Source organism: Carassius auratus, unplaced genomic scaffold (assembly GCF_003368295.1).
Source record: "Carassius auratus strain Wakin unplaced genomic scaffold, ASM336829v1 scaf_tig00030446, whole genome shotgun sequence".
NCBI classification, from domain to species: Eukaryota; Metazoa; Chordata; class Actinopteri; order Cypriniformes; family Cyprinidae; genus Carassius; species Carassius auratus.
Genome location: NW_020525854.1, coordinates 130760 through 157113, shown reverse-complemented (window position 1 = coordinate 157113; position 26354 = coordinate 130760). Strand labels below are relative to the sequence as shown.

The 26354-nt window shown below is 43.1% G+C and overlaps 1 protein-coding gene across 1 annotated transcript in view; it reads right to left on the bottom strand.

The window, feature by feature from the left end:
• The window catches only part of LOC113080236 (neurexin-2), a 269544-nt gene that overhangs the window by 129501 nt on the left and 113689 nt on the right, over positions 1 to 26354 (bottom strand). Inside the window, exons 5-9 of the mRNA XM_026252449.1 lie at positions 21160 to 21321; positions 16365 to 16800; positions 14110 to 14493; positions 10752 to 10955; positions 7466 to 7492 (exon numbers count right to left, since the gene is read on the bottom strand). Coding sequence (XP_026108234.1) covers positions 7466 to 7492; positions 10752 to 10955; positions 14110 to 14493; positions 16365 to 16800; positions 21160 to 21321 — 1213 coding nt within the window. The remainder of the gene's footprint in view (positions 1 to 7465; positions 7493 to 10751; positions 10956 to 14109; positions 14494 to 16364; positions 16801 to 21159; positions 21322 to 26354) is intronic.

The following is a 26354-nucleotide window of genomic DNA, read 5'->3' as shown; positions in this document are numbered from 1 at the left end:
CGCTCTGCATTTTCTTCCCAACACGCATATTTTGGGGGGCAACTAAATTTTATCTCTCTGGCTGCTGTCCTATGGCTTTAAGCTTCTTTTGGGGAGTTATTTGGGTTCGGGCTATGCTCCGGGCCCGGACCCCTCCCCCAGGACAGCACGCCAAAATATGCCTACTATTTGCCTTCAGATTAGATGTAAGGGTGAACTCGTGAAATGTGGTTTTATTAACAAAGTTCGGGAGAAGCACGATCAGATAATCATCCAATTTGGCACAGGTGCATCTCGTTTAGCTAATCATCTTATAGCTCGCAAGCGTATATATATCCAGTCTTCCTACCTCCTGTCCCACGACAGTTTTTCGGCAACCCTCCTCCACCCCAACTCCTCACTTCTAATCTATTTATCCCAAATTGGGATGGGGGAGTTATTTGGGTTCGGGCTATGCTCCGGGCCCGGACCCCTCCCCCAGGACAGCACGCCAAAATATGCCTACTATTTGCCTTCAGATTAGATGTAAGGGTGAACTCGTGAAACACTCATACTGTGAGGAGACATCTGTGTGCACACACTCTCTCACACACACACATACCGTGAGGATATATCTGTGTGCACACACACTTGTGGATCAGTTGTTGTGATGTTCACTGATGTTGGCAGACAGATCTGACAGAACATGAACGTTCAAGCGTCTTCATTTCACCTGGACGTGCATCAGTTTCTAATCTGTATCCATCTCTTATTCACTACATCCACCTGCATTGATCCGCAGTCCAATCTGATGAATCCTAAAGCTATTTTGTTTTAGCAGAAAAGGGTAACTTAAATTCAGGATTTTAGTTACCTTTAACCAAGACACACAGAATTCAACAGATAACATACGCTGTTACTGTTCCCCTAAAACTGAGTCCGTCTCATACTCAGACTCAGACAGACGTCTGTCATGACACTCACTGTGAGAATACAGTAAACAGAGTGAAACAAACAGTGAAGCAGATGGAGTTCTCTTATCACTCTAATATCATATTCTTATCAGCCAATCAGATTCTAGGACCACAAAGAACTACTGTATAAAATAGTATATAAGTAATACTAAATTAACAGATGTAATGTTTTGTCATGCAGTGTTCTGACACACTTCCACAGCCGTGATCCAGCCTGATCTCATTTCAGATCCCTTTAGTGTCCTTTCTAATGTTCCTTCTGATGATTCAGACACACGGAGCTCTTCTCCGTCATTACTCTGTGCACTTGTACAGCTGCCAATAAAGCACATTAAATCTCAACACAGAGAGAGTGTGTAATTTAGCGAGATCACTGACTCAAGGTCATTAGTTAAACTCTGCCGATGGGTAAAGGGTTAAATATATTTTCTGTTCAGAGTCATTTTAATGTGAACTCGTAGAGAAAGTGTATAAGGACTACAGAGCATGGCTGAAATTTAAGTCTGTTTTGAGAATGGCAGGCTTATTGTGACCTACTGCATATTTATTACTCTTGTTTTCATTATTCATGATAAGAACGTAACAGAAGCTGGAGAGGACGCGGAACAAAGACTCTGGGAATCTCTCTGAGCTTTGAGTTTGTCATTCGATCTGTCATTCACGTTGGGCTTTGCATGACTGTATTTAATCGCTTGTGTTTGGATGTGAGCGGAGATCATGAACAGCCCTGCATTTACACCTGTAGAGTGAGAGGAGAGCCGCTGTCTCCTCCAATCACACGCCACTCCTGCACCTGACAGGGCATTCTGGGTAACTGGCCGTGGCTAAATGGCAGCGGCGCCTGGGTCACGCACACATCAGGCTGATTGGAAGTGATCTCAGGACAGCACAGTCCACATCAGTGTGACGGCTCACGGTTGATCTCTGTGATTCACCAGCACTCGGACTCTCAGCCGTTAATGAAGCGCTGCACGTTATCCTGACCCTAAACTCCAAAACAGTGCAAACTACTGCTGAAAAACACCATCTGTGGTGCTCTAAAAAAAATAATTAAAATATTATAATCATAAATATTGATGAAATTTGTAATAAAATATAATATTATGAAAATATAATGAAATAATGCAAAATAATATTACTAAACAACAACTAACAAAATAATAATAATAATAATAATAATAATAATAATAGCAATAATCATACTTTTATACATATTACAGTTTTTTTCAATAGCTAAAAGACAGTGGGCACAACTGGAGTCACATGTGCAAAACTCATTCTGCACTAGCAACAGTTACCTGAACTAAACAGTTCACATCACCTGCAAAACTCATTCCAAGCAACACAACTCTTAACACATGGCTCAAAACAGACTCAGTGCAGCCAAACACCAAACACAACACTGAGCTAACACACACCGTCACCCGGAACACACCGAGAGGAGAAACACTACGGTGTGTGTTCTCTCAGTGTTTCTCCTCTCGGTGTGTTCCGGGTGACGGTGTGTGCTATCTCAGCGAGGGTCGTGTGTGGTGTTTCTCCTCTCGGTGTGTTCCGGGTGACGGTGTGTGTTATCTCAGTGAGGGTCGTGTGTGGTGTTTCTCCTCTCGGTGTGTTCCGGGTGACGGTGTGTGTTATCTCAGTGAGGGTTGTGTGTGGTGTTTCTCCTCTCGGTGTGTTCCGGGTGACGGTGTGTGTTATCTCGGTGAGTGTTGTGTGGTGTTTCTCCTCTCGGTGTGTCCCGAGTGACGGTGTGTGCTATCTCAGCGAGGGTCGTGTGTGGTGTTTCTCCTCTCGGTGTGTTCCGGGTGACGGTGTGTGTTATCTCAGTGAGGGTCGTGTGTGGTGTTTCTCCTCTCGGTGTGTTCCGGGTGACGGTGTGTGTTATCTCGGTGAGGGTTGTGTGTGGTGTTTCTCCTCTCGGTGTGTTCCGGGTGACGGTGTGTGTTATCTCGGTGAGGGTTGTGTGTGGTGTTTCTCCTCTCGGTGTGTTCCGGGTGACGGTGTGTGTTATCTCGGTGAGGGTTGTGTGTGGTGTTTCTCCTCACGGTGTGTTCTGAGTGACGGTGTGTGTTATCTCAGTGAGGGATTTGTGTGGTGTTTCTCCTCTCGGTGTGTTCAGAGTGTGTGTGTGTTATCTCAGCTAGGGTTGTGTGGTGTTTCTCCTCTCGGTGTGTCCCGAGTGACGGTGTGTGTTATCTCAGCGAGGGTCGTGTGTGGTGTTTCTCCTCTCTGTGTGTTCCGGGTGACGGTGTGTGTTATCTCGGTGAGGGTTGTGTGTGGTGTTTCTCCTCACGGTGTGTTCTGAGTGACGGTGTGTGTTATCTCAGTGAGGGATTTGTGTGGTGTTTCTCCTCTCGGTGTGTTCAGAGTGTGTGTGTGTTATCTCAGCGAGGGTCGTGTGTGGTGTTTCTCCTCTCGGTGTGTTCCGGGTGACGGTGTGTGTTATCTCAGTGAGGGTCGTGTGTGGTGTTTCTCCTCTCGGTGTGTTCCGGGTGACGGTGTGTGTTATCTCGATGAGGGTTGTGTGTGGTGTTTCTCCTCACGGTGTGTTCTGAGTGACGGTGTGTGTTATCTCAGTGAGGGATTTGTGTGGTGTTTCTCCTCTCGGTGTGTTCTAAGTGTGTGTGTTTTATCTCAGCTAGGGTTGTGTGGTGTTTCTCCTCTCGGTGTGTTCAGAGTGTGTGTGTGTTATCTCAGTGAGGGATTTGTGTGGTGTTTCTCCTCTCGGTGTGTTCCGGGTGACGGTGTGTGTTATCTCGGTGAGGGTTGTGTGTGGTGTTTCTGCTCTCTGTGTGTTCCGGGTGACGGTGTGTGTTATCTCAGTGAGGGTTGTGTGTGGTGTTTCTCCTCTCTGTGTGTTCCGGGTGACGGTGTGTGTTATCTCGGTGAGGGTTGTGTGTAGTGTTTTTCTCTCTCTGTGTGTTCTGAGTGACGGTGTGTGTTATCTCAGCGAGGGTTGTGTGGGGTGTTTCTCCTCTCGGTGTGTTCCGGGTGACGGTGTGTGTTATCTCAGCGAGGGTCGTGTGGTGTTTCTCCTCTAGGTGTGTTCTGAGTGACGGCATGTGTTATCTCAGAGAGGGTCGTGTGTGGTGTTTCTCCTCTCGGTGTGTTCTGAGTGACGGTGTGTGTTATCTCAGCGAGGGTTGTGTCTAGTGTTTTTCCTCTCGGTGTGTTCCGGGTGACGGTGTGTGTTATCTCAGCGAGGGTCGTGTGTGGTGTTTCTCCTCTCTGTGTGTTCCGAGTGACGGTGTGTGTTATCTCAGCGAGGGTTGTGTGGGGTGTTTCTCCTCTCGGTGTGTTCCGGGTGACGGTGTGTGTTATCTCAGTGAGGCTTGTGTGTGGTGTTTCGCCTCTCGGTGTGTTCTGAGTGACGGTGTGTGTTATCTCAGCGAGGGTTGTGTCTAGTGTTTTTCCTCTCGGTGTGTTCCAGGTGACGGTGTGTGTTATCTCAGCGAGGGTTGTGTGTGGTGCTTCTCCTCTCGGTGTGTTCCGGGTGACGGTGTGTGTTATCTCAGCGAGGGTCGTGTGGTGTTTCTCCTCTAGGTGTGTTCTGAGTGACGGCATGTGTTATCTCAGAGAGGGTCGTGTGTGGTGTTTCTCCTCTCGGTGTGTTCTGAGTGACGGCGTGTGTTATCTCAGTGAGGGTCGTGTGTGGTGTTTCTCCTCTCGGTGTGTTCCGAGTGACGGTGTGTGTTATCTCAGCGAGGGTCGTGTGTGGTGTTTTTCCTCTCTGTGTGTTCCGAGTGATGGCGTGTATTATCTCAGCGAGGGTCGTGTGTGGTGTTTCTCCTCTCGGTGTGTTCCGAGTGACGGCGTGTGTTATCTCAGCGAGGGTCGTGTGTGGTGTTTTTCCTCTCTGTGTGTTCCGAGTGATGGCGTGTATTATCTCAGCGAGGGTCGTGTGTGGTGTTTCTCCTCTCGGTGTGTTCCGAGTGACGGTGTGTGTTATCTCAGCGAGGGTCGTGTGTGGTGTTTCTCCTCTCGGTGTGTTCCGAGTGACGGTGTGTGTTATCTCAACGAGGGTCGTGTGTGGTGTTTCTCCTCTCGGTGTGTTCCGAGTGATGGTGTGTGTTATCTCAGCGAGGGTCGTGTGTGGTGTTTCTGCTCTCGGTGTGTTCCGAGTGACGGTGTGTGTTATCTCAGCGAGGGTCGTGTGTAGTGTTTCTCCTCTCGGTGTGTTCCGAGTGACGGTGTGTGTTATCTCGGCGAGGGTCGTGTGTGGTGTTTTTCCTCTCTGTGTGTTCCGAGTGATGGCGTGTATTATCTCAGCGAGGGTCGTGTGTGGTGTTTCTCCTCTCGGTGTGTTCCGAGTGACGGTGTGTGTTATCTCAACGAGGGTCGTGTGTGGTGTTTCTCCTCTCGGTGTGTCCCGAGTGACTGTGTGTTATCTCGGCGAGGGTCGTGTGTAGTGTTTCTCCTCTCGGTGTGTTCCGAGTGACTGTGTGTTATCTCGGCGAGGGTTGTGTGGTGTTTCTCCTCTCGGTGTGTTCCGGGTGACGGTGTGTGTTATCTCAGCGAGGGTCGTGTGTGGTGTTTCTCCTCTCGGTGTGTTCCGAGTGATGGTGTGTGTTATCTCAGTGAGGGTCGTGTGTGGTGTTTCTGCTCTCGGTGTGTTCCGAGTGACGGTGTGTGTTATCTCAGCGAGGGTTGTGTGGGGTGTTTCTCCTCTCGGTGTGTTCCGGGTGACGGTGTGTGTTATCTCAACGAGGGTCGTGTGTGGTGTTTCTCCTTTCGGTGTGTTCCGAGTGATGGTGTGTGTTATCTCAGTGAGGGTCGTGTGTGGTGTTTCTGCTCTCGGTGTGTTCCGAGTGACGGTGTGTGTTATCTCAGCGAGGGTTGTGTGGGGTGTTTCTCCTCTCTGTGTGTTCCGAGTGACGGTGTGTGTTATCTCAGCGAGGGTCGTGTGTGGTGTTTCTCCTCTCTGTGTGTTCCGAGTGACGGTGTGTGTTATCTCGGCGAGGGTCGTGTGTGGTGTTTTGCCTCTCTGTGTGTTCCGAGTGACGGTGTGTGTTACCTCGGCGAGGGTCGTGTGTGGTGTTTTGCCTCTCTGTGTGTTCCGAGTGACGGTGTGTGTTATCTCAGTGAGGGTCGTGTGTAGTGTTTCTCCTCTCGGTGTGTTCCGGGTGACAGTGTGTGTTATCTCAGTGAGGGTCGTGTGTGGTGTTTCTCCTCTCGGTGTGTTCCGGGTGACGGTGTGTGTTATCTCAGCGAGGGTTGTGTGTGGTGTTTCTCCTCTCGGTGTGTTCCGGGTGACGGTGTGTGTTATCTCAGCGAGGGTTGTGTGTGGTGTTTCTCCTCTCGGTGTGTTCCGGGTGACGGTGTGTGTTATCTCAGTGAGGCTTGTGTGTGGTGTTTCTCCTCTTGGTGTGTTCCGAGTGACGTGTGTGTGTTTTCTCAGTGAGGGTTGTGTGTGGTGCTTCTCCTCTCGGTGTGTTCCGGGTGACGGTGTGTGTTATCTCAGTGAGGGTTGTGTGTGGTGTTTCTGCTCTCTGTGTGTTCCGGGTGACGGTGTGTGTTATCTCAGTGAGGGTTGTGTGTGGTGTTTCTCCTCTCGGTGTGTTCCGGGTGACGGTGTGTGTTATCTCAGTGAGGGTTGTGTGTGGTGTTTCTGCTCTCTGTGTGTTCCGGGTGACGGTGTGTGTTATCTCAGTGAGGCTTGTGTGTGGTGTTTCTCCTCTTGGTGTGTTCCGAGTGACGTGTGTGTGTTTTCTCAGTGAGGGTTGTGTGTGGTGTTTCTCCTCTCGGTGTGTTCCGGGTGACGGTGTGTGTTAGCTCAGTGAGGGTTGTGTGTAGTGTTTGGCTGTTGAGTCTGTTTTGAGCCATGTGTTAAGAGTTGTGTTGTTTGGAATGAGTTTTGCAGGTGATGTGAACTGTTTAGCTCAGGTAACTGTTGCTAGCGCAGAATGTAGTTAGAGTTTTGCACATGTGACTCCAGTTGTGCCCACTGTTGTTTAGCAATCAAAAAAAAAACAAAAAAAAAACTGTAATTGATGAATTAACAATTTTTCTTACTGTTAACTGACAACACAAAGCGTGACTGAATATTAAACGATAAATGATTTGGAGGGACAAAATCAAATGAATTTCCTGAAGGGAAGATGAAAAGTTTTGTCATGTTGATTTTATTGTGAGACTGAGATGAATGTAGATGAAACGGATAAGAACATCAAATCCATCCTGCAGTTATAAGAGATTCATGTGTGTGTGTGTGTGTGTGTGTTCATTCATAAACACATGTTCAAATATCTCCTCCAATCACAGCAACACACTTACCTTGTCTCAAAACACAGCACGAAAAAACACACTTATTAAACACCTGTGTGTGTGTGTGTTTGTGTGTGTGAGTGCGTGAGTGGGCGTGTGTGAGTGTGTGTGTGTTTGTGAGTTAGTGTGTGTGTGTGTGTGTGTCTATGTCTCTCTGTGAGTGTGTTTGTGTGTGTTTGTGAGATATGTGCATGTGGGAGTGTGTGTGTGTGTGTGTGTGTGTGTGTGTGTGTGTGTGTGTGTGATAAACGAGTTGGTACACTTACTGAGGTTACAGTCTATCCTGATACAGTCTGGTGGGGGAGAGAGTGAGATGGTGAGATCAAATTAAAGGAAAGAGAGAGAGAGAAAACATTTCACATCCTTCAAAGTAGATTCTGCAGACATCTGAAGATCAGGGCCACCATCCGGGGACACACTTGAGTCAGCGGCACCCATTCCCTTCACACAAGTGTCAGAACCACAGACCCAGCTCCGCTCAGACCCAGATCACTTTAGCTCCATCATATACATCTACTGAACTAACTTCCTCTGAATGATCAACATGACCAAACTCTCTCACTCAAGTTCCTTGTGTCTTCTGTCTCTGATTGATAGTTTAGTGTGTTTCATCCAGTCAAAGCTCTTCTAGTATAACTGTACAAACACTTCACGTATCTTCCTGGTGTTAGATCTTTCCTGATTGATCAGAATAAGGTCAGTAATATCTCCAGATGAACTCTTACTGACTCTCCATCAATCATGTTTTCACGAGTTCACACTTACATATAATTAGCTGAAGTATTTATAATGCATATTTGGCATGCTGTCCGGGGAAGGGGCTCCGAGCTCGGGAATGGCCCGAACCTAGAGTACCCCCCCGTATATGTAAAAGTGTAAAATGAACTCTAGTGGAGGAGATGGGGTGGAGGGGGGATGCTGATAAACCGTCAATGGAGACAGGTAGGCTAATTCAGCTGTATTTATACCCTAAGGTTGATTATCTTAAGTGGCTCCACCTGTGCTAATTAGGTTAAGTATCTGACGTGCTCCTCCCGAACATTGTTATGAAACTACATTTAGAGTCTCAAGTCTGATCCTCAGGATCTTTTGAGGAGCTTTACTTTCACTGTTCCTCAGCGGAGGAATGATCTTCACAAGCCTCCAGAACATCTCACATCTTCTGAGGAGCCTTGATTTCTTCAGCTCTCCATCACTGTGTTATATGTGCGGATCATTTACATCTCATCTACTGGAGATATAGAGCACAGACTCATATTTAGATCATTTAATATCAATATCTGCTCTACTGTTAGATAGATCTCATTGATTTGCATTACACTCTTACAAATAAAAGCTTCACAGAGGTGTTTTTGCAGTGATGCCATAGAAGAACAATTTTTGGTTCCCCAAAAGAACCCTTCAGTGAACAGTTCTTAAATTAAGAATATTTATTTTTAAGAGTGTACAAGCATCACATTTCATCATATAAATATCAATCATTCATATTTTGACTCAGTTTGAGTCTGAATAAAATTGAGCTGTTTTCCTATTCTCACTTTATCCCACTATATGAGCCATAAAAGCACAATAAAAGCCTCTGAATATTTCTTTACATTTTTTATAAACTTTCACTTTTTTCTGACTGTTATTTGATATTTCAGCCTTAAGAGTTAAATAACATCAACAAATACAACTTTTGTTTTTAATAATCTTACTGTTAGTACATGTGTTAGTGTTAATTAACACTAACTGAGCTGAATCTGTGTTTTTGACTGTTGGTAGATGTGAACGGAGGGAACCTCACTCTACAGTGTTTTCTAAATGCTTCGACCGATCTCTGCGTCATGAAATAAGTGTGATGAAGAACAGTTGACTGCTGTGCTATTTCTGCATAAACACAAGTGAGGAAGATGAGCGTGAAGCGCTGCGGTCTGGATCTGCCGCTGTGAATCATGGGAAGGGGTTTCACTGCACTCCTCAGCCAGAAACACTTCTAGTGTGTGTGACACTGAGCACAGCGCTGAGATTAACATTGAGAGTGTGTGTGTGTGTGTGTGTGTGTGTCCTCCTCAGGCTGAGGAGCGTCTCAGTGTGTCAACCGCTACAGAATAGTGATCACAAACAGCCAGAGACCGTCTAAACACACTCTTCTCACTCCATCAGGCCGTTTCACAAAGCTCTGAAAAACTGTCATCATAAACTCATACATTAATCTGATCATATTTGTCAGTCGCACAGAAAAGAAATGGGTCAGATTTCTGAAATAGTGCTGTAACAGTGTAATAATTATAAACTATATACTATACACTACACATATATGTATTTATAATCAATTAATCCAATTTGTTTCAGTCTCGTACATTAACTGAATACTGTTTGTTCCACAGCAATGTTATTATAGTTCATTATACATTTATATTGTTTAATTAATAATGTATTTTAAGAAGATATGTATTATTTGTTTATCTAGTATTATTAACTATGTATTCTATATATCAGGATTATTACAGTTAGCTAAAATGCAAACTAAACTTAAATAATTAAAACTATAAAAATAGTTTCCATTTACTCCATTTACTAAAATAACTCAAACAAAAAGTATAAAGACCAAAAATGACAAACAGACACCAAACTTTAACTAAAAATTATATTTACATTCTTATTCCATGTTCATCACATTTAAATAACCTGAATATATTTTTGTTTACAACAATTTATGCTGATTCCAAGCAATTACAATAAATGCGTCTAAAAATATGATTATTTAAATAATATCAAACAGATGTAAATAGTAAATAATAAACTATGCCATGATCTGGATCATTTCTGTATGACTGACAGTTATGCATCTGTCTATTATTTTGCTGCTGTTAAAGCTGTATGATCCTAACAGATGGAAACTGAAAGGCATGAATCAGATGGTAGATGTAGAGCTGATGATCTGAGTGTGTGAGCCGGTCTCGGGCTGCTCGCTCAGCCGCAGACACACAGCACATTGAAGGGCTCCAGTCACAGACAGACAGAGAGAGAGAGAGAGAGAGAGAGAGATGGAGGTCTCCCGAGAGGCTTTCTCTCCCACCACATCCTTTCCCAGGATGCACCGCTGCCCTGTGTGTGCCTCTCCGCCAGAATCAGACCCGGACCAGAACATGACACACTCTGCAGAAAGAGTCTGGACCCTCACTGGAGCAGCAGGGGATCGAACCCTGAACGACTCACTGAGTGAACACAGAGCCTCTACAGGGACATCCTTTAGATATATATATATTTTTTTTACATTTTAGTTTTTTTTGTATTCATTTTTATTATGTCGATATATTGTTTATTCATATAGTCAAACTAAACTAACATGAGAACTAAAGATGTCTAAAGCATTATAAGAGAGTGTTCGGTCGCTAACAGCAGAGCTAGTGTTCAGTGGAAGGGTTGTTCTGCCCTCTGCTGGTGCACGTGTGCTCTACAGGCCGGGGGCTGGCGGAGGACACACACTGGGAGAGATCTTGAGATGGTTTAGGAAAGGAGAGGTCAGAGGTCAGACAGAGACAGACAGACAGACAGACGGGTAGTTACCGAGGTTGACTGTGAGTTTGACCCGTCCTCCGTCCAGCTCCAGTCGCAGTGTGTCAGCTGACTCTTTGGAGGTGGTGGCCATGAGCAGACCGTACGCTCGCTGGGACATGAAGCGCAGAGACACATCCTCGGCCTCTGTGTGCAGCGTGCTGGGAATCAGGATCTTCAGATACATGCTGCCATCATAGCTCAACACCGTCGCCTCTGCACACACACACACAGACACACAGTGTAAATACAGCGCTCACACACTGACACACACACACAGCGTAAATACAGCGCTCATACACACACACACACACACACACACACACACACACACTCACTCACACACACAGAGTAAATACAATGCTCTCACACACACACACACACACATACACACACAGTGTAAATACAGTGCTCACACACACTCACACACACTCTCACACACACACACACACACACACACACACACACACAGTGTAAATACAGCGCTCACACACTGACACACACTCACACACACACACAGCGTAAATACAGCGCTCACACACACACACACACACACACACACACAAACACACTCACACACACACACACACACACAGCGTAAATACAATGCTCTCACACACACACACACACATACACACACAGTGTAAATACAGTGCTCACACACACTCACACACACTCTCTCACACACACACACACACAAAGCATAAATACAGCGCACATAAAACAAACATACACACATACAGTGTACAGCTCACACACACAATGCACACACACACTCACACAGCGTAAACACACACACAGCATAAACACACACTATAAACACATGCTACAAAAACACAAACACACAGTAGGAACTATAAATACATGATAAACACACTATAACATACACAGAAACAATAAACAATAAACATGATAAACACACCGTAAACAAACATCAAACACATCATAAACACATGATAAACAACATGATATAAACACATAACAAACAACAGAAACATGATAAACATTGCCCAAGGGGGCAATTACACCCCTACTCTTTAGGAGAAGTGCCATAGGATTTTTAATGACCACAGAGATTCAGGAGCTCAGTTTAACGTCTCATCTGAAGGACGGTGCTTTCTACAGTATAGTGTTTACCCCATCACTACACAGAGCACAGGGTGAGCGCCCCCTGCAGGATACAGTTCATGATCAGTACGGTGAAAGACATCAAATGTTGTCCATCTGCCTTCCACTGACACATCTGACAAATAATAAGCACTTCCTACAGTCCAAACACACTGAGCTCATCTGTGCTTTGCTCTGCTCTCGGTGTAATTCTGTCCAGGGACACTTGGTGTCAGTAAAGCACTGCTCTACAGCTGCTTCTGACCGGCCTTCAGAGACTCACAGTAAACAAAACAGCTTCCCTTCACAGCACAGCATCTGGCTGTTCATAAGAATGAAATAAATATGTTTAATAAAACAAACGGGCTTCTCTTGAGCAGTCGATAAATGCAGCCGAATCCAAATCAGCCCTAATTACCCACCTGCCCGAGTTCTGACAGCGAACACTATGAATCGAGGGTATTCTGTGCTGAAGGCCCTTGAGCTCAGTGTCAGGAAGCACCGAGGGCACAGACGCTGATCTCAGAGCAGCTGTGTTGTTAAAGGAAGCACAGATGGTTGTGCTGAGCATCACTGCTCCAGTGCTTCTCCAGGCTCCTGACATCGGCTCTTTCTCCACCAACATGAATCAGGATGCCACTGCGAGCCGAACGCAAAGAAATGAAGCGCGAACGCCGGTGCTTCACAGCTCTGTGTGCGGCTGATAAAAGCGTCACGGATGGGCTCATGCTAGTGCTAAATATAACCGCTGAAACATGCTACAGCAACAGACTGCAATATAACACTAGATTTTCATATTACAGATGACCGAACGTGTAGCAAATCTTTTAAGTCTTGCCAATTTACACATTTGTGACCCTGGAGCACAAAACCAGTCTTAAGGAGCGCAGGTATATTTTGTAGCAATAGCCAAAAAACATTGTATGGGTCTAAATTATCAAATGTTTCTTTTATGCCAAAAATCATTAGGATATTAAGTAAAGATCATGTTCCAATAATATATCTTTAAATGCCCTAGTGTAAATATATCAAAACTTAATTTCTGATTAGTAATATGCATTGCTAAGAATTCATTTGGATTTTTCCTTCATTTTTTAGCTTGACACTTAATTGACACATTAAGTTTTGTGCTCCAGGGTCACATTTATGAACCGTTTAATGGTTAGAGGGTTGGACTCCCAATCGAAGGGTTGTGAGTTCGAGTCCCGGGCCGGCAGGAATTGTGGGTGGGGGGGGTGCATGAACAACTCTCTCTCCACCTTCAATACCACGACTGAGGTGTCCTTGAGCAAGGCACTGAACCCCCAACTGCTCCCGGGCGCCGCAGCATAAATGATGAACACTGCTCCGGGTGTGTGTGTGTGTGTGTGTGTGTGTGTGTGTGTGTGTGTTCACTGCTCTGTGTGTGTGCACTTCGGATGGGTTAAATGCAGAGCACAAATTCTGAGTATGGGTCACCATACTTGGCTGAATGTCACTTCACTTTTAACTGCTAGAAGACAGAACTCCATGCTCACACACACACGACTCATTCAAACCACACGTGAATGCTGAACTGAGTTCTCTTTCACTTCTTCACATACTTGAATCCACATATAAACACATTAATGTCAAAATGAGCATCTTGGCATGTAACACTTACTTGTCTTAAGTGGATGTAAATTGTTAAATGTCCTAAGTCTCCAGAGAGAGCAGCCGTCAGAATGAGACTCTAACAGCTGATAAAAACATCACAGTAATAAAAAGTGCATCTGTTGTCTCTCACAGATTAGTTTAGAGCTGTTTAAACGCTGCTTGATCTGTGCAGATTTCTCTCCTGATTCAGACCAGAACACTTTTTCACTGGAGGAAGTGTTATTATGGATTATAGACTCTATGTGTTTGAGTTAAAATCATCTTAATGCTGGATGTGTTTCATCTTTTGTCTTCTCCAGATGTTCACTGATGGACTGGAGTGCTGTGGATTATTGTGATGTTTTTATCAGACTCTCATTCTGACGGCACCCATTCACTGCAGAGCATCCATTGATGAGACACTGATGCAGTGCTACATTTCTACAAACCTGATGAAGAAACAAACTCATCCTGATCTCTGATGAACTGAGGGTGAACACATTTTCATTTCTGGGTGAAGAATAAATGTATATCTAATACAGTGCAGACTCTGACTTTGATGACTTTATTCAGTGTCAGTGCCGGAGTACTGCTGGAAACATCAAGCACTGTTTGTACATCAGTAGCTGTGTTTTCTGGTTTGACCCACCGATCTCACAGTTGGCTCCCAGGAATCCGGTGCCAGTGCAGTCACAGATGTAGCGGTTCCATCCCTCCTTGCACTGTCCTCCGTTGGCACAGGGGGCGCTGCTGCACCTCTTCTGGAGCTCACGCGTGCAGAAGCTGCTGACGCCCGGAGCGCTCTGGATCTCAGCCAGACGACGCACGTCTCGACTCTTACCGTCGATGAACAGGTCACGGACACAGCCCACGTAACCGTAGTTGAGCAGCGCGGTCCAGACCTCGGGCGGCAGGATCAGGCCCTGACCGCTCTCCGGCAAACCACCCAGATACATGTCACTGTCCAGGTCCAGGATCTCACTGCCCTCGTTAGAGCTGAAGGGGATGGAGCGGCTGTTGACGGAGATGGAGCCTGGAGAGAACAAACTTAACATCTATCAATCAGCAGATATGCTTCCTTCACCCTGTCTTTATGCACATATTGAAATATTGCATTAGAAAAACATTGGATGGAAATGGCAAGATGTGCATTAATTGTACAAACTTAGCACACAATTGAGTAGGATAAACGTCTTATCCAACAAGATAAAATGTGCATAAGCTACGATGGAAACACATTCACATATGTTTGAAAGAGTCATGTGACTTTGCACTGTGAGACAGAGTAACCAGACTAACAGTGTTAACTATGTGTTGTTATGGTCATTCTGAAGTGCCTGAGGAAAGTCTGTCATCAAATTATTTCAGTAAAATTGTCTTTAACGACTGCGTTCCCAAACAGCAGCATCCACCTCCGAAAGCAGTGACTGTATTTATAGTGTTTCGTCTGCTCTCTCTGAGACACAAGTCATTCATCATAATTATTATATTCAGTGGCTTCTCCTGGTTTTCTTAGAGATATGTAGTGCCAGTTTATCAGTAAGGGAAGATTGTGTTCTCTTGGACTCGATGCAAACCGTGCTTCATTCCAAAATGTTTTATGCATCATTCCAGTTTTGCGCATTAATTTAACTTGAATCTTTGGATGGAAACATAGCTATTGACAGAAATCTGTCTTAAGGTAAAAGGCACATACCGGTGCATCTCAATAAATTAGAATGTTGTGGAAAATTTCATTTATTTCGGTAATTCAACCCAAATTATAGTTATAGATTATAGATAGTGATTAGGTGGGTTTTTGTTAAACGTGAGCCAAAATCATCACCATTAAAAGAACCAAAGACTTAAACTACTTCAGTCGGTGTGCATTGAATGTATTTATTAATTTATTATTAAAATGTATTATTTAATCGATGAGAGGGGTCTGCGTTTCTCTTTACAGCAGCGCTATACGGATCTAAAAGTTGAGTGTGTGGGTACCTAATAACTTCAGATGCCTGCCTGACGCTTGATCATTTTTATCAAGAAGTGTGCATGAGCGATGTGTGTCTATATTTCAGCGTGAGTGCTGCTCTCTCGGCAGGTCGCAGAGATTTATGACTTACCCTTAATTGTCTATTAAACTGTAATTACAGAACTGCTGGACTTTCTTCCCCACAGGACACACACCCACCTCCTCTAGTCTTACACTCCATTAGCTCATTACAGCAGACGGAGGCAGGCTTCGGCAGCGTGGATGGGGTTTAACGGCGTCTCGTTGGCCACGCTTTAGCAGCGATAAGTGCTGGAGTGAATCCTCTACAGCAGACATATTCAACACCGAATCGAGGTGAACCGTTTCCTGAAGACGTTCAGTTGATGTTTCAACACGTGTGTGTGTGTTAACAGTGTGTGTGTAGCTCAGACAAGAGTGTGGTGTTAGCGAACATCAGGTAATGTGTTCGGTTCCCAGGGAACGCTGGGACTCAAACCAACATTCAATGCAATGTGTCTGCCACATGTATCATGCTTAGTTTATTTCTGAATGTTTACTTGTCTTGATAGGTATAGGTTTAACTTTACATTAAGGAAGTAGATTTTACAGTAGTATGTTTTAAAACTGGAATTGAGAATTATTAAATTCTGTTAGTATCTAAAAACATTGGTGTCAAACCTTGATTAGAATACAAGGTTACATGGGTGAAAAACCACAAAAGCAGTAACTATTCTGTATTTATTTATGGGTTTGATGAAAAACCCATTTATACACTTCTCTAATTAACACTGATGACTAGCAGGAAAACAAATACAATATTGAATGTTTCTGTAAGTCTTACTTTTGATTTTTGATTTGATTTGATATTATTAGTTTTTATTTGGGCCAGGCTGTCTTCACATGCACAGCCCGTCAGAGTCTCTCCTCACCTCTCCGTCCCTCTCTCTGGAAGTCCACGTGGCACCACTCTCCGTCGTTCACCTTCTTGTTGCTGGTCTTGAGCTTGATGCTGCCGGAGCCCATGTCCATCAGCAGGTAGAGGAAGCCGTCTAGCAGCTCCATGGCGAAGTAGTCAGTCTTCATCTCTCGGCCGGGCCGCTGCTCTCGGCTCTGAGGTTTGCCGTGGCTGAACAGCAGCAGGCCGCTGGGCTCCGTGGTGCGGAAGTCGAAGGAGATGGAGCTGGTCTTCTTGGTGTCCCAGCGCGGCAGGGCGATGTAGGACTCGGCCGTCTCGAAGGTCACGGGGTCGAGGGCCGCCACGTCCTCGCAGCGGAACACCAGGTCCCCGTGCAGACTGATCTTAGGGTCGCTCTCGATGGCCAGACGAGACAGCTCCAGCTTGAAGTCGTTGTTCTTGTACACCACCTGCAGGAGAGCATTACACAACACATGCTGAAATAATCTCTGTCTCGTTTCCTAGCACTACTATATCTCTTCACTCTGGATGATAAAACAGGATTAATAAAATAATCAGACATGCCAGCTCAGTTATTGGTTTTATTCCCGATTTCTCTCAAGGTTATTGTGGAAAAGAGAACGGGGCAAAATTATTTTGTATTATGAAGGACATCCACTAAATGGTATCTTCGGTGGATTTAAGAGTTAACTCAGTGGAAGAGGCACACAATACACAACGACCATAACATTGTGTGTTTGATTTCTGAGTCTGAACGAGTAGAACATGAACTCCAGACGAAACTAAACCAAACAACAGAAGTAATGATAAAACACTGTAAATACAACCTTATTAACTATTCATGACAATTCACCAGTTTCAGAAAAGTTTTGTAACGTTTGTATTAACGCTTTAACTTCTACACGCTTGAACTGAGTACCAATATATAATTACTTTTATTATTATTAGGGGTTCAAGCACGAAGTGCTGAAACACTATTGTTATTGTACAGATTTTTATTATTGTTTTTTTCTCCGCTAAAACGCATTGTGCAGCCCAAACCGTAAGAGCTGGAACCTTGAAACTTTGCCAGATGGTAGCACAAAAATCGAGGACAGGTTCAGAGAGTATGACCCCAATTGGCCCGTAGGTGGTGCTACAGCGCAAAAAACAAAATTTTCAGACATTTTTGGCCATAAATCGTAAACCGCTTGACGTAGACTCAAAAACTATACATCGTTGTTATCCTTGGGTTAGTACGAAACAAAATTGCTCGCGCCTTTTTTTACTCTACGGCACACCGTTTTTCCGTAAAATGTACCTAACGCTCAAACCTACTTTTGCGAATTAGTCCTAGGATTTTCAACCAATCGGAACCAAACCACTGCAGAAATATTCCCTGGACACTCAATATCAAAATTTGGGATTATAAAATTTGAATTGAAATTTCGATTCTTACGTGAAACAGTACGCCAAAAAGCGTCTATGCTAATGTTAGCCAAATGTTATTTTGAATATAACTCTTGAACGAAATGAGATATCTTCACCAATCTTGGTACACATATGTATGAGCTCAATCTTTGGTCAAATAAAAAAAGGTGCCGCTTGGGGGCGCTGTATGATAGAAAAAACACATAAATGGCTATAACTAGGCAACCGTTGGCTCGATTGACTTGAAAATTGGTATGCAGTGTCTTGGTCTAAAGGGGCACAAGTACCTATGAGTACATTTGCATATCTCAAAAAACATGGCCGCAATTGGCCAAACAAATTTAAGCACCTATTTGAAAGGATTAACGGAAGTTGATCGGAGCTAAGGTCTGTAAGAATTTTGAAAGAAATCGGCCACTAGTTGACGCTAACGAGTTTTATGGCTCTGTAATTACGTGGTGTTTCACATATCAACACAATATGCATATCATTTGATAGATCTCCTCATAATGCACAACTTTGCCTCAAGAACCATTGCCGTCAATCAAATCGTTCAATTGTTATTCACAAATATGTTAAAAAGCTACTTTTGCGAACTAGTCCTAGGTTTTTTGCCCGATCGGAACCAAAACCACTGCAGTAATATTCTGTGGACTCTCTAGATCAATAATTATCAAAAAAAAATTGAATTTTGTACTTTGGTTAGCTTTAAAAGGGTAATTTAGAAAAGGGGTGTGGCCAAACATACCCCAAAGCCTATAAAACCAAAACAAAAAGTCAAAATATTCTGAAACTTGGTATAAACATGTGACCGATGACTCTTAACAAGTATGCAAAGTTTAATGTAGATCGGTCCATAGGTGGCGCTATAACAGTTGAAAAAGCCTCAAAAACACAAATTTTCAATTGAAAATGATCACAATTTGTAGAACATGTTCATACATACACACAAACACTAGATCTTAATATCATATGATAGAGCTCCTCTTTGTGAACAACTTTGCCTCTGGGACCAATGTTGTTAATAAAACTGTTAATTAAATATTCAAGATAATTTTAAAAAGTTACTTTTGCAAACTATTGCAAGGGTTTTAGCTGAAAATCAAAACCACTGAAGTACAATTCTCTAGACTTTGAAGGTCAATAATTATCAAACAAATTGTTGAACAATGGCATTTGGACATCTAAAAACCAGTCATTTAATTATATGTTCTTTAAATAGTGTACACAAAGGCCTATTAATACAAAGGCCTATTATAATACAAACAGAAAGCCTACAAATTATCAAAACTATGTTAAATAATGCATCATTTCATTCTTAACAAGCATGCAAAATTTAGGAGAGAAAGGTCAACAGTTATAAAGGTTTAACACAGTGATGTATGAGAAATTGCCATTTATAACCACTAGATGGAAGCGGAAAACCACTAATGGGCTCATTCAGTTAACTTAAACAGTAATGTTGAAAGGTTTTATGAATTCATGACAAAACAATAAAAAAATTTTTTAAATCTCATTGAGTCAATGTTTTCTATTTTGTTCATACAGACACATCAGTTTTTACAATTTTGCCACATTATGATTACAGTGAAACCTGAAAATGACATCTAAACTCTAAAAAACTAGTTTAATCATTTAATTTCAGTGTGTGTGTCTGTCTATCAGCCTATTCTTCATTTTGGATGTGTTTAACTGTCATCCATACATCCAGGTTGACCGAGACCACCTCAGAGGCCTTAAATGCTTGAACACCGTTAAATGCTGCTTGCAGCTTTAATTATTAATATTATCTCCTGAACTAACTTTTTCATATATAAAATACATTGGTTTTTCTGTAGTATCCAGTTCAGCACAGACTCATTTGTATCAGTGCAGTCTCATTGATTGTTTGCATTCATCTGCACCGGCAGCAAGTTTATTGTAGCAGAGATTATTATTACTACTACTACTAATAATAATAAAAACATTTCAAGTTTTTCCATCTTATGTAATTGATAATAAACATTAATTTCTGTCACTACAGACACAAATTCAGCAGCGATTATGAACGCAGGCATTCACAGAACAGCGCTGGAACCAATATTTATGAAAATAATGCATGTTTTAAGGCCAAATGCACCAAAGATTCATAAAAGTTATTACTTGCAAAAGAATATGTCATCTATTGAGGGTGAACACCGTCAATAGAAAATAAATAAGTGACATTAAAATTACAAAATTACGAAATTACATTAAATATTAGTCTAACTGCTGCATTTAACACATTAAATATAGTTTCTATTCACATGGGGTTTTGCTCCATGGGACACTAATGATATTCCAACAGTCTAATCAAATTAAATCTGCTATTTGGCATTCAATGAAAAAAAAGAGAAAATAATATGAATTTGCTCTCGATTAGTTTAGGTAGACTTCACATGTTTTGAGTAAAGACTGTCAAAAATGAACAACTATGACACACTAAAAGAAATTAGGCTAACTGTTGTTAATACTGTACATTACAAGACTGACCTTAAAAGAGTGAGTGGCAGTAATAACTGCACAGAATTAATAACTACACAGAATTCATGAGAACCACAGAAACTAACTAACTAAACACTTTTTAAATGTCAAACACCAGCAGGTCTTTCTTTTTACTCCAAAAACTTTCTATGTTTGAAATTAATTCAATGTTATGCAGAGCTAAAAATCCACTGCCCAGTTGTGAATTTTACATATTTACATAATTCTGAATATTTACATAAGTGCACTGAGCACAATAAACTGAAGTAGTGACAAAATGTTCAGCAGTTGCTTTAGCTCATTTTAATGTAGTACAAGCAGCGAAACTATATTTACAGTGATAACAGTAATACACTCCACCCACCTGCTGTCCCTCAAACAGTTAGCCCCACCCCCAAACTCACGCCATTGGCTGAGCACTCATCTGCTCACACAAACAGAGATGATGCACTTCACCTTTGACCCTCAGCTTGTGTTTGAATCGTTTAGATCTGGAGGATTTTGTGTAATAGTTACTCATATCAGATTGGTCTAATACGGACTTTGCTCACAAAGTATATCACAACACCTGTGGCGTTCCTGCTTATAAATCTGATGATGCTATATTATCACCGAATCTTAGATTCCATCTTTTTATTCTTTCTGGAACTGACTGATCTGAGCTCATGCACTGACTGATCTGAGCTCTCAGGTGTATTTTTTTTTTTTTATGACTAAGCTAAAGCTAATAACATTTTGGAGGACCCAGCCTAGCTACTGGTTAGTCGACTATTAGGGGCAGCTCTACAAAACAGACTGAATGCAATATTTGGCGAGAGAATTCTAAAGACATGTTGAAAGTCTGTCATGTGTAACGGGGAACAGCTGCAGGCTTCGCTGGCATTCGACAGACTCACGTCTTTCAGGCAGCCCATGAAGTTGTTGCTGACAGGAGATCCGGGCAGGTCGGCCGTGTTTGGGCTTCCTCCGATGTAGAAGAAGTCGTCGGAGCCCAGCATGGTGTAGTCCTCCTGCGTGTATCCAGTGGTGGTCAGGATGCCGTCCACTGAGATGGTGACCTGCGGTGAGAGAGCGTCCGGAGGAGAGAGCAGACAGAGACACTGGATTACAGAGTCATTGTGATTGTGCTGCTCGGAGCGGCTCTGGTGTGAGAAACACTTCTTCAGAGCGCAGCTGAATGCCAAACTCTCTGTCAGAGTTACACACACACTCCACCATACTGACAACAACACGCCTCTGTTTCAGCAGTGTGAAGACTACAAGAGCTATTTATTAGTTAGGGTTAATATTAGGAGTTTGATTTTACTGACTTATTTATTTATTTTTATATTTGCAGTTTTCATATGTGTCCCTGCAGCACAGAAGCAGTAGCACAGGTATATCTGTAGCAATAGACAACAATAAATCCTGTCAAACGTGCACAAACTGACAGTCACCACCATAAGCTATTACTAAATATTGTAGAAACATAATTTTCTGTAAAGTTGCTTTGCAACGATTTGTATTGTAAAAAATGCTATACAAATAAACTTGAATTGAATTAAATTTAATTTAATTCATATATATAATTTAAATTTTTGTTATTTTAGTACATCAAGTTAAACTAGATGTGTCATGACGTAATGTGTGTGGACATATGCGGAAGCTATAAAAAGGACGCTGGCACACAACAGAAACAGCTTCTGTGATGAAGCAAGCGCTCCTAGGCAGGGGGAGGTGTGTCGAAGGGACGCAGTTCTCGTTCCCTTTCTCGGGGAACAAGGGTTACAGTCGTAGCCCAAGACATTCCCCTTCGAGGGAACATCGAACTGCGTCGAATGACACTTTGGGGGAATGAGTACCCACTATGCCACTACGAGCCCTGTCTGTCCTAGTGTGAAGCTGTGCACAGGCACACTTAGGACAAGAGCACAAGGGTGCCAGGTGTCGATGGAATGTCCAGGCTTTAAAATCTAATAAAAGTGTGAGGGGTGGCCCATCCTGCTGCATCGCAGACCTCCTGGATGGGGGCCCCTGAAAGGAGGGCTCTAGAGGATGCCATGCCTCCGGTAGAGTGAGCCCTCACAGCCAGAGGTGAAGGCAAATTGCGCACCTGGTAGGCCATAGATATAGCTTGGACAATCCAGTTGCTAATGGTCTGTTTGGAAGCAGGAAGCTCCTTCTTGGGCGACCCGAAACACACTAACAACTGGTCTGACTTCCGCCATGAGGAGGACCTCTGGATATATATTCTGAGAGCTCTGACAGGGCAGAGCAGGTGAAGTCTCTCCTCATCCGCCGTCACGTGAGGAGGAGGATAAAAAGCATGCAGAACCATAGGCCGTGCCACATTAGATGGCAAATAGCCTAGGAAGTAGGATGGCTTTGATGTCGCCTGGAGCAAACTCCCATGGAGGGCTGTCCAGGAGTAATATTATGTCTGAGAACCATACTCGGGCCGGCCACAATGGGGCCACCAATAATAGACTGATGCCATTGCGACAAACCCTCTCTAGAACTCCCGGGAGTAGAGCGATCGGGGCAAAAGCATACAGACGCACCCTCAGCCATGTCTGTACCACGGCATGGTGTGAGGGAGGACCTGAATGCACCAGTCTGGATAGATGGCTAGACCTCAGACACCCTTGATGGTTTATACAGGCCACCACCGACATATTGTCCATCCTCAGAAGGACTTGATGACCCTAGAGATCCGGCAGAAAGCATTCTCTGTATAGACTATACAACACCAAATAAGACAAACAAGAGACAGAGAGTGCTTGCTGAAGAACATAAAGCTGTCTCTGTTGTGTGCCGGCATCCTTTTTATAGCTTCCGCATATGCCGTCACACATTACGTCATGATGCAACAACAATCAGGATTGGCTTAGTTTCATTCATACTTCAGAGGTGCTACGCAGAGGGGCTTCCCCCCAAAGTGTCATTCGACGCAGTTCCCTCGAAAGGAAACTAGATTCCAGTTAAGATTTATTTTATTTTCAGTAACAGATTTTTTGAATGGCTGTAGCTTTAGTTAACTATAACTATAATAATCCTGCCTGATAAGGGTTCAGATTTTACTTAAGACTTTAACCAAAAGACTAATGTTTCAGTAATGCAAACACAATTAAATTGCTCTAAAGCCTTCTTCTGAGTGTGTGTGCATGTCTCATGTGGCTCTGTTTCATAACTCAGTTCACGTCTCTTCTGCAGTTCAGATGTATTTCCTGCTAAAAGCTCTGATTGAGAGTGTATTTCTATCATCCTGAGGGAGATGTAGTCATTACGAAACCAACACACGCTCGTAAATGTGTTTACTGCATCGCTTGGCTTTTTAAAATGATTTGTCAGGATCACTTATTTGTTGAATAATAATTATGTTTTTGGCCGTTCTGACTGAACGTGTCCAATTAAAACCTGCGCTGATAACACTTGGCAGCGAGGCAGATGACTTTATCTGTCAAATTCTATTTTTATTCAGCGACTATCAGGCACTAAGCCGAAATTATTTGTCTTCACCTCTCCACAACAAAACACAAAGCAGCTTCTAATGAAGAGTGCTCAGACAGCCGGTGGATCTGTGCATCAGCTGCGCTGAAGAAGTGTTTCCAGAGCGCTGGTCATCATCGCAGCATCGCTCACTCTTACTGTCGATCGTTCTGCCGTACAGCACAACACATTTTTATGTCTGCTGTCGTTCTCTGAGAGCTGTGGGCTTTAGTGACGGACCTCCATCAGAGCTTCAGGCTCTTCTCTACACTCTGAAAATAAAGGATCATGGATGCCGGTGAAGAAGCTTTATTCTTCAGAGTGTATGAGCTGTGTGAGGGACTGTCTATGTGTCGCTGACGAGACGAGACGCTTTCATGTGTGTCCTTGTGTGAAACATTGTTTACATGACCATGATTCAAGACGAGGGAAATTCTCATTTTTTTAGTCTGTGTGTGTGTGTGTGTGTGTGTCAGAGAGTGTGTGTGTGTGTGTGTTTGTGTGTGTTTGTCAGAGAGTGAGTCTGTGTGTGTGTGTGTGTGTGTGTGTGTCAGAGAGTGAGTGTGAATGTGTGTCAGAGAGTGAGTGTGTGTGTGTGTGTGTGTGTGTGTGGTAATGCTCTGGCATTATGTTAATGTTTTCAGTGCTCGTTTCTGGCCTGGGCTCCAGTGTTATTACGATAAATAAATCATTACAGCGAGAAAGAGATAACCAGCTGACAGCCACCTGTGAGACAGACCCACGAGAGAGAGAGAGAGAGAGAGAGAGAGAGAGAGAGAGAGAGAGAGAGAGAGAGAGAGAGAGAGAGAGAGAGAGAGATCTATAATAACTTCAGATTTGTCTAAATGAGAAAAAGAAGGAACATATATTAAGCATACACACATTTGTAAAAGCATCCTAAAAGTAAACAGAGCAACCCCAAACAACTCGTGCAGAGCTGAGTTAGGACAATACACAATATTAAAGGGGTCCTATTATGTTTTTTCACTTTGTTAGTCAGTGTGTAGTGTGTTTGTTTGGGCTTAAAAAAGAGATATTTAGTTTTCAAGAACAGCAAAGAATGGCTTGTTTGGAATACAGTGTTTTTTTCCGGGATTTATGATATCACAAAGCGACCAATTACAATATCATAAAAATAATAGCAGATATTGGAATGGTTAGGGTTACCGCGGAAACCTCAATCTGTAGCACACCAACAGCGCCTCCTGCTGGCAGAGAATCAGTCTGCTTATATATACTGTATAACAGTTTCACTGCAATTCATAGTACAATTTTAGAATTAAATAACAATAAACATAATACATATGCACTTATCTGTACATGGTAAATGCAGTTATTTTTAAGAAGCTGTTGACATATTTTCTAAAACGTGATTTAGCCAAAAATACAACAATAATGTTACCACTCTAAAATGTCTTGCAATATTCGTGCGTGCAAAAGTTCTGCGCGATCCTCTTGTTCAATATTCTCGGGGTCTGAATCACTCTCAAATTGATATGGCAATATTGATGGGGCGGTACTGACACACCGTCGAAGCTGTTAGCCAATCACAACACACCTGGACAGCTAACCAATCACACTTCGCTTTTCAGAAGACAGGCGTTCATCAAACCCAGAACTAATCAGGCCGTTTGTGCCAGGCTGGGGAGAAAGGCTTGTAGTAATGTAAATTACATGGAAATTATTTGTTTTTGTTCTAGAATCCTGCCAAAACAGAATCAAGACTTTGAGAAAAAGCATAATAGGACCCCATTTAATTAATATTTGAGAAGAGCTGTGAAAATGTACCAGCAGCTCAAACACAGTGATCCGAGCTCATATCAGGCAATGACAGCAGAACCAGCAGACCAGACCAAACACAGTCACAGAGACGAAACTACACGGCCAGGTAAAGATGAAACTATTACAGACTGAGAAAGACACTCACACAGATCAGACTGCAGAGAGAGGACAGACACTCTTCACTACTGTCCTAATAAACACAGACACATCTGATGACATTACCTAATGAAGTCATTATCTCCAGCATGATCCCAACAGCAGCAAGACATGCATCAGCCAGTGGACAAAACTAAAAAATATTCATGTAATTATTATTTACTAACTGATTTACGGATCTATTCTAGTTTTTATGTATTATAAAAATCATTATTTGTTCTGTGTTCGTGTTGTTTGGTCAATGCTGTTTGGTAAGTGAACTGCATTGAGAGACGAGGCGTCAGATCAGCTCGTTCAGGACAGAAGAGGCATCATATCAGTCATTTCTCCAGCGCTTCATACAGCACACACTGTTTCCCAGCAGATCCACAGTCAGACAACGACTGTTACTGGTGAAAACTCTTCAGTTCTGAAACTAATTCAGTTCCAGCTCTACAGAGGACAAGGATCCAGCTCGAGCCTGTTCTCCTCTGACAGTAACGTGCTGATTATCACTGCTCTTTTCCTCTTAATTCACAGGATAACTCGAGCGATGCTGAGTTTGTGTTTCCAGCTGATCCAGACGTCAGAGTCTGAGCGGTGTGTGATGATGGTCCTGTGCTTCAGCGCTGGGGAAAGTTACTTTTAAAAGTAATGCATTGCAATATCGTGTCAGTCCCCTACTTACATTACGTAGTTACTTTTT